This window comes from Acipenser ruthenus, chromosome 28 (genome assembly GCF_902713425.1).
Source record: "Acipenser ruthenus chromosome 28, fAciRut3.2 maternal haplotype, whole genome shotgun sequence".
Classification (NCBI taxonomy): domain Eukaryota; kingdom Metazoa; phylum Chordata; class Actinopteri; order Acipenseriformes; family Acipenseridae; genus Acipenser; species Acipenser ruthenus.
Genome location: NC_081216.1, coordinates 281,843 through 291,401, shown reverse-complemented (window position 1 = coordinate 291,401; position 9,559 = coordinate 281,843). Strand labels below are relative to the sequence as shown.

The 9,559-nt window shown below is 39.1% G+C and overlaps 1 protein-coding gene across 1 annotated transcript in view; it reads left to right on the top strand.

Moving 5' to 3' along the window:
• Positions 1 to 8,644: 8,644 nt before the first annotated feature.
• The window catches only part of LOC117434462 (neurabin-2-like), a 36,640-nt gene continuing 35,725 nt past the window's right edge, over positions 8,645 to 9,559 (top strand). Inside the window, 2 exon segments of the mRNA XM_034919184.2 lie at positions 8,645 to 9,064; positions 9,066 to 9,558. Coding sequence (XP_034775075.2) covers positions 8,790 to 9,064; positions 9,066 to 9,558 — 768 coding nt within the window. The 5' untranslated portion in view covers positions 8,645 to 8,789.

The following is a 9,559-nucleotide window of genomic DNA, read 5'->3' as shown; positions in this document are numbered from 1 at the left end:
AACGGAGATTACTTAAATACATAATGACAGGTAAGTAAAATGAATGAATTGTATTGTCCTAGCTTTAATATGTATTATTATTATTATTATTATTATTATTATTATTATTATTATTATTATTAATTCACAAAATATACATTTGACCAGGTTTGTACAATTGTTAGTTTATCTACATATCATATGACTTTCATGAAAATAGAGCTCAAATTATATATATCAGTTATTATTCGTTACAAGATAGAAATCCTTTTTTTTTTTAAGAAACCTTATTATCTTTAATTTACCTTTTTTATTTTTTTAAAAAACTTAAACAAATTATGTGCGGAAATGTATCTGATGAATTGCATAAACATTCACATGTACAATTTAATTTTCTTAAAACTCCACCAAAATCAATGAAGCTGCGTTAGAGGATAATAAACAAAACTTGTATTAGTCGTCATTATTTAATTCACACACAAATACAATAGCATTGGTTTATAGGACCAAAGGTGTATTGCTGATTGATTTCCATTACACGAGAGTAGATGTTAAAACTTCATGCTTGAACTCGGCTCTCGCTAAGATAAGCACCAACTAAGACGTAGCTTTACAGTAAACTAATGTGATCCGTAGGTGTCTCCATCCATTTGCGCTTCTTTCCATATGATGATGTAGATATCCTTCTGTCAGGTGTTGATGGCTGAAGTGTAATGCTGTAATTTACAAGGTGTAAATCGAATCAGAAATGCCAATTACATATTTCAGATAGAGCCTATAAAAGCTTCATTTCTCAGTACATCCACACGAAGGCAACCATGGTCAGTAGTCGTGTGCAAATTTATACAATGGAGCAAAAACTTTATTTCATAGAGTGTATAAAAGATTGTATTGAAACTGTGGAGGATGGTCGAAAGGATTCCACAGCAATTCTGCAGCGCGCAACTGCACAGAATATTCTTGTAAGCAGATTTAATGCTGCTTTCCCTGTGGAAGAGACACTGGAAAGTCGTACTGGAATCATTTATTATTATTATTATTATTATTATTATTATTATTATAATAATAATAATAATAATAATAATAATAATAATAATAATAATAATAATAATAATAATAAAATAGGTATACGTTAAGTTGGAAAAGGAGGAAACTGGTTTTGTTGCAAACATTTTGACACGTGTGTCCCCCCCCCCATCCCAGAAGATTTTAAAAAATTTTATTGAATTTTTGGTTATGAATAGTTCAGTTTCATAAAAGTTGCCAAACATTTTGGGATTTTCACTGTTTGTTCCAGTTAGTGCGATACCACAAGTCGTTAGTCTACAGAAATCGCTGGACTAGTTTAGTAATGTGTTTAGTATCCTCTAGAGGGCAGCAGCAGTCACTTTGGATTCGTTGCAATTGAGACACATTTGAATAGGCTGCTGGGGACTAGCTGGAGCTGCTTAGTTCGTTGCAATTGGTATTAACTTGTGTACTAGTTTAGTACCTCCCTTTGTACCAACCACGGGATTATACCCACTTTTAGTTCTTTGGAACTGACCCAGTGAGATTTGCACCCTTTCTCAGCAGTCGTACGTGGAGTTTGATGTTCGAGCAGAGAACGCACGTGTTCGATGTCTGTGACTGTAATTGAATTGCTGTCATTAATTGAAGGTGGATTTGGAACATCCATGAAAGCCTTGTGTCTACCAGATTGCATTACATTAGAAAACACAGAACAACAGTACTATTGTCACAGTTCATATTATTCCTATATTACTTTATTGCGTTGACAAACAACTAAAACTCAGGTAAGTCAAGTGGGAAATGTGGAGGTTTGGTCTGAGGGCTGTTAATAGGTTTATATAGTTTAAACATGTGTTATAGGGAGTATACAAGTAAATGAATTCACATGAAAAGTAACAGCTGTCTTTCTGATTGGTTTTCATTATGGGGCTGCAGATACAAAATGACTAATATGTTTAGGATTAAACAAACAAATGTGTTTATTCTTCAAGTGTAGACATGTAGGAAACTAAGCAGAGTCTATAACTGCTGATCACAAGTGAAAGAAGTGTGGTGCTTTAAACTTAACCCTCAGAAGACCAGTATGATCTACTCCACAAAATCATCGTTCGGGGCACGAATATGATCAGAAGTGTATTGTGAGAAAGTTTGTGTTCTGTTTCTGATGATTTTCTTCCAGTGGCTGTAATCGTTGCAGAGATGTAGAGCTCTTCTTCCTGAAAAGATGTTTACCTGTCAGAGTAAAAACATTGCATTCTTTGCCTTGATTTGATCAGCTGCATTTCGTTTCAACCAATCTCTAATTATTGGCTTAATTAGTCAAGATTAACAGGCGTTCCAGATCTTTAGCCACTGATGATGTAAAGACACCTATAAAACCTGCTGGATAGGGGCTCTACAGGACTAGGGTTGGAGACCCCTGGTATAGACTGATACAATCAAGTCTAAACACAACATGCATTTACAATGTATATGGGTGTCCTCTTCTCAGTATCAGTGTGCATTATTTGTTCCAATCCGTTGTGTTGCAATTGCTGGTAATTTTTTCTTCGTGATTCTAATTGCAGTTGCTTGTCCCGGTATGCATTTATGAGTAAATGCATATACACTCCCTCCTGAAGGCAGCACGTGATGGAGGCAACGAGGACAAGGATCAGTGCTAGCTCCAAGGGGCGTGGCAAGGGGCGTGGCCTGGGTCAGGTCACGCTGGAGAAAGGCAGTGCAGGTTATAATAAAAATGATCTCAATATTGGAAAAAGGAATTCAGAACCAATCCAGAGCGATTATCGCAAAACGGATATGTATTTATAAGTATTGAGAAAATAGCAGTTATCTGCAATAAATAATACTTGCCACTAGGGATGCTAGACTTGGAATCTAGATATATGATGTACTAAACTGGAAAGCATTCCATGCTTTGGCTCCATCTTGTGGTAGCTTTGAAACATCAACTAATTTCTATACTGCTATCAGTTGAAAATAACCTTTATCTACTCTGCAAGTACATAAACTACACTTCAGTAGTTCCTGACCTGTCGACCAGTAATACATGAAAGATACAAGGCCGTTTCAGCCGTGATGGGCAAGATAGCAGATCTCGTAGAATGTCATTGCAGGGACTTGGTTGGTAACAGTAAACATAACTGTATGGTAAAATAAATAAGTAATGCACAGCAGACTGTTAGCTTGTACAAACATTATCTGCCTGTTATTTTTGTTCTGATCATTTGATTCTACAGGGATTGCACTAAGAACAAAATCCAATTCTCTGACCTCTGTGGTCAAGCTGTTTGGGTCACCTGGGTGATGTTGCACCAGTCGATGGGGACTGAACCTCTTGTTACAGGGGAGGATGGGTCTGAGATGCTGGCTGCAGCATTGTTGGTTCATGGGCTTCAAGGCTTGTAGCAGACACTGGGAGAAGAGCCTGTCCGAGCCCACCTTGATGTAAACCAGCCAAATGTTTTGCATCACCAAGGTTTGTAGGATTGAGACACAGTTAATAAATAAATAATATATATATGAACATAATTTAGATCTTGTTTATAACAGCATGTCATCAAAGAAACTACAAGATGGTATCGCTAAAAAGTCTACCTGGAATCCATAATAGTAGCTCAGTGGTTTAAGAAAGTGCTAGGCTGCAGTGTCTAAGGCAGTGGGTTCGAGTAGCTCAATGTTTGTAGAAAGTAGACAGTGTGCAAACAGCAATCCCACCAGGACCATTCCCTGACAGCCTTTTATTGAAGGTCCAACTATGTAGGCGTTTCCCAATGGGCCTGTGTTGCCATGGCAACACAGAGTTCCTGGGTAGGCCTCATGACCTTCTCTAACTTCAAACTACTTCATAATTAACAACTAAAAGTTGCCAGCTAAGCACTATCCCTCAATGTATATGCAATTTTCTTAATGTTTTTTTTTTTTTTTTGTAATTAAAATTCACATTCGTTTAGGTATTTAGCCACCTCACTCTGCTTCATTGAGTGGTATTATTATTATTTGTTTATTTAGCAGACGCCTTTATCCAAGGCGACTTACAGAGACTAGGGTGTGTGAACTATGCATCAGCTGCAGAGTCACTTACAATTATGTCTCACCCGAAAGACGGAGCACAAGGAGGTTAAGAGACTTGCTCAGGGTCACACAACGAGTCAGTGGCTGAGGTGGGATTGAACCGGGGACCTCCTGGTTACAAGTCCTTTTCTTTAACCACCGGACAGCCTCCTGGTATATTAGATATATGGTCATTTGTTTACACAATGACCACGTTTAAAAACGCAGAGAGTAAGTTTATAAGATAGCTAGTGACTTGTGTGAAAGACATGCAGACCCATTGGCAGAGAGAAAGTGACCAGTGCTTAAAGCACTGGACCACATACCGGACAGCAGTACAAAAAGCATTGCTGATCAGTTGTCATCCATATGTGTGCCAGGATGGGTAGTCAAAATTAGATTCTCCTGTGCTACTTTAGAAAGAATGATCTTTACATGGGACAACAGTGACACCTGGTGGCCGGCAGGTGTAATTTTTATATTCCAATCCTCAGTAAGCATCTTGGCTTTGTTGGCTCCCTCAGTTGACCTCATTGATTTATTTGATTCCTGATTGGATCCATTCTGAGTGCTTCCTCAGCGCAGGAAATATGCTTGGATGTCATTTCTATGCATATGTTACATTTCCACATCTAGAGAGCACCTTATCCAAAACAAGACAGCAAGCTTGTATTAAATAAAGGCCCTTGTTCTGGAGTCGTGAGCGTGGTAGTACATTTGTATGCATTTCCTGGCACGTTAATGCTTCATGAATACAGCACAGGGTGTTAATGAGGTGTTTTGGAGTTACGTCAATTCTCACCTATCTGTCCATATGCCAGCCTTCCTGCCTCGTGGAATGCATTAAAAGCTTGCATCACTTGGGGTTCACAGCGCTGATAGCTAACACTTTACAATATGTCCCTGATTATTGTGTATTTACACAGTCGTTACTTAGTAAATACATGTGGACTTACACATAATTACAATGCTACTGTGCACAGGTACTTACTGTGTAAATCATTTTACATGATATATGTAAGGACACAATCATATCACAAAAACGATAGGGATATATTGTGCAAAATGATTTACACAAAGTACATTGTAACTATGCATAATAACATTGTAATGATGTGTAAGTACACATGCATTTACTAAGTAACTACAATGGAAATACAGTCATTAGAGGCAATGTAACGTGTTACCCAGCATCGCTTCACTTGATCTGCAGTTGATAAAGCATGCCCTTCTCTCTGTGTTTAGACCTTTACTGATCTGCCAGCGCGTGGCTAATCTGAGATGCTGCTAGCTGTGGGGTTACAGATTCCATAGTGACACGTGTCGAAATGCATAAAAAACCTGCGAGCAGGCTAAGGATATGTTTTTCATTTATATAATTCTATTCTCTTTTCATTTGAACCCAAACTGATTCTCTTTGTAAGATATTTCAGTTCAAAGCAACACCAATATATCACAGGGATAACACCACCTTGCTTTATATTGCAATTGAACAATCGGGAAACGATTCCACACATTTTTATAAGAAATTAGTATAATTTGGCGGAAATCTGTAAATAATGTATGGCATTGGGGATAGGAACGCACTAGCATGTACGCACACGCACACGCACATGCACACGCACACGCACATACAAGGACCTCCAGTGACGAGGTTATCCAGGGGTTACTGGTTTTCGCCAGCGGCAGAAGATGCACGCTGAGAAGGTGTCGATCGGTTGCCGGAGCCGTTTCCGACAGTTTCCGCTGCTTGATGACAAATGCATTTCTAAGAAGGACTGCAGAGCAAAGCGGTCGCATCTTTTTATTCAAACAAAGCATTCTTTATTTATTTGTGCATTAATGTATTTATTTGTCATATGAAATATACTTCAAATGTGTTATATACAGCGGTTATATTTATTTTATAGCTAAGAATATTAAAAACACCTCTGCGAATATGGTTTTGGTTTTTATTGAATTAATAATAATAATAATAATAATAATAATAATAATAATAATAATAATAATAATAATAATAATAATCCATAATGGCTCATTTAAAAAAACAAAAATCCACAGACCATGGATGTAACACAAATAACATGGCCGAATTCATACATAGTACAGTAATATGGTTTATCTGCAGTGCAATACAACAACTGGACACCAGATGGCACGCTAACCCGAGTACTTCAGTAAAGTAACTTTCTCTCCTCCGTAGAAAGCACTGCATTACTCAAAAGGAAGAAGACCTTACACGATTCTTTTACTCTGTGACGAGTAGAGGGAGGCTCTGACATTCAATAGCTTCCCTCTTACAAAGAAGTCTGTGTTTCAGTAAGATGTATAAAAGTTCACCATAGTAACTTTGCAATACTTTCTCTCATGCATGAAAGTATTGTAATCATCAATACTTCCCTAATATTAAATATATACCTGTCTAATTATGTGTATTCTGAATGCTTCTCTGTTGCTGTTTTTGCTTAAATAATCTATCTATCTATCTATCTATCTATCTATCTATCTATCTATCTATCTATCTATCTATCTAAACAAAGGATAGAAGGCTTGGTGATCCGGTGGTTAAAGAAAGGGGCTTAATAATAATAATAATAATAATAATAATAATAATAATAATAATAATACTTTATTTTGTATAGCGCCTTTCATTAAAAGAAATCCCGGCCCAGCCAGTGACTCGCTGTGTGTGGAGAGAGAGAGAGAGAGAGAGAGAGAGAGAGAGAGAGAGAGAGAGAGAGAGAGAGAGAGAGAGAGAGAGAGAGAGAGAGAGAGAGAGAGAGAGAGAGAGAGAGAGAGAGAGAGAGAGAGAGAGAGAGAGCGAGAGCGCTCTCACTGTGGAATCAAACAGCAAAGACACAGGATGCACACAATGGAGCGACCACCAGCCGAACCTTAAAATTACAAGAACCTGCTGCTGTCCATTGGGAACAAGGTATTTGCGGCGGTGCTCATTTTCCGTTTATTTTTTTCTTTGTTTCTAACGTCGAGATTGACAGTTATTATGGAAATTCAAAGATGCAGGAAGCAACTAGCAGCGAAGCCTTGCCCGGTGGATTCTCCAAGGTCCTAAACCCGTTCATATGCTTTGAAAATGGTTTCGAGAGCCAGAATTTTGATTGGGACATTTTACAAAATAAACCATGCATCTTGATAATCTTATTGCACCTATAATGTCGAATCCTTTATTTCTATAGATGTGCGTGGAGATTTAATGATTGATTTATTTATTTATTTATTTATTTATTTATTTATTTATTTTTTAGGGGGGGGGGGGGGGGGAGAACGTGTTTCCAGTATGATTCATAATCACGATGATACATTTTCGACTGTATTTGGAAACATGTGTTATCTGCTCGTTGTTTATTTTCCTTTCTGAAACAACAAAGCGCCTATGGTTTTGCGTAACGATGTGTTTTATATAGTATAATGTTTAGCAAACTACGTGTAAAATATTATCGGGGTAGTAAATATTAATATCCGGTATTGTAGCTTTTTAATGGAATTAATTGTCATCGTGCAAACTTTTCGTCTATTTTTTTTTTATGAAAAAGAGAACGGGTTTATTTTTTTAAAAAACAGAAAAAATTGATTTTGGGACACACGGTGCCAAAATATGGTCTTTTGAAATGAATACAAAATGAAATAGCGGAAATAGAATGCTTTCATAACGGGCTACATTTAAGGACATTTAAGGGTTCCTATTTACATTTCTATTGCGCCCTTGCATACAGCTAACTATGTGTAAGCTGCACGTTTCGATTTTGATCAAGTAAATACAGCCAGATGCATGCTGATAAAACATGTATTTATCATGCATAATGATAGTAACGTGTATTCATTACGTCATGATTACATGCAGCAAATAAAACAAATTATCATCTGTGCATCAAAAAAAAAAAAAAAAAAAGGCCGAAATCATACGACAGACAACCATTTTACAAACGCCTAGCCCGAATACTTGGTCAACACTATATAAACTACATACAAACATGCCCTTTTCTGTCACCATTTTATAATATTTTTTAGAGCGGTACTTGTATAGGTAGCCTATGCGTTTATACTCAAAACAAGCAGTTTTTCCTATATTTAGTACATGCGGCTGACATATAATTCATCCTTTCAATTCGGATTTGAACATATCTGTCACTTAGATTATAGAGAGAATCCGGGATTGTTTGAATAAAGATAGGACAATCGTTGGCCATCTCTTTGTAACAAGGAAGGGGCGAGTTCTAAGACCCAGCGGGACCCTTCTTGTTGCAGTCAGGCTTTACTGTTGCGGGAGGACCAGAAATCTGCAATAACTAGCAGGAGACAAAAGTCAATAGATCTAAATGATGTAATGAAAAAAAAGAGAGATGAACCGCAAGCAAAATACTGGAATCGTCGCTGCTCTCATTTAGTATATACGGCATGTGTATGTATATACGGCTTTTTTTTATGCCGTTTCTCAAAACTGGAACAGATGCAAGATGCGCCAAAATATATACCCATAGAGCTGAAATCATATAGACATAAACGTGATTTATTTATTTATTTATTTCTCTCTCTCTCTCTCTCTCTCTCTCTCTCTCTCTCTCTCTCTCTCTCTCTCTCTCTCTCTCTCTCTCTCTCTCTCTCTCTCATCCTGTCACCTGATCATGTCTGCTGCTGTTGCTGGTGGCGGTTCTCCCCGTGTACGCTGTGCTGCAGAAGGGGGAGCTATGCCGTTACTGCCCAGGCTTGTAGACGCTTGATTAATCATGATGAAGACCGAATCCCCTTCCGCAACAAGCACTGCATCTAATTCCACTTTGAGGAGCCCTTCTCCGCACAGAAACGAGTACGAGGCCGGGATACAGGCACTCAAGCAGGGTAAAGATGGCCTTAGCAACACTGCAAATGGGGACGAAGCTCAGGGGTGCAAGCCCAAAATCTCATCCCGTGGCAGGGGATATGGCTCCAATGTCCACCGGATCAAAAATATGTTTCTGCAGATGGCCGGGCCAGGTGAAGGGGGGGGACCTGTCGAATGCGAACGATAGGTCGGTCCGGCTTTCCCTGCCAAGGGCCAGCAGCTTAAATGAAAATGTGGACCACAGCGCTCTGCTGAAGCTCGGGGCAACCGTTTCAGAGCGTGTTAACCGTTTTGACCCCAACAAGACAGCAGCGCAACAACGTCAGTCGTCGGGGTTCTCCCGGCTCCAGGAGACGCGTAAGTATTTCGAGCAGCGGACCTTGCAAGAAAAACAAGCGGCCACCAACCGCATTTTATTAAAAAAAGAGCGGGCAGCGAGCTTTCAGGATGGGAAGCTGGACGTGGTTGTGCGTTTCAACGGCAGCACGGAGTCACTGGACAGTTTAGACGCGGGGGGCGCAGGGGAAGCCGTCTCCCCTACTGTAAGTCAACTGAGCGCCGTGTTTGAGAAGGCCGATCTCCGCAACAGCCTGCATCGGCCTTGCACCTCACCCCTGCCCAGGGGAGCCAGCCCGCCAGCGGGAAAGGTGGCCATGCTCAACTCCAAAATCATAA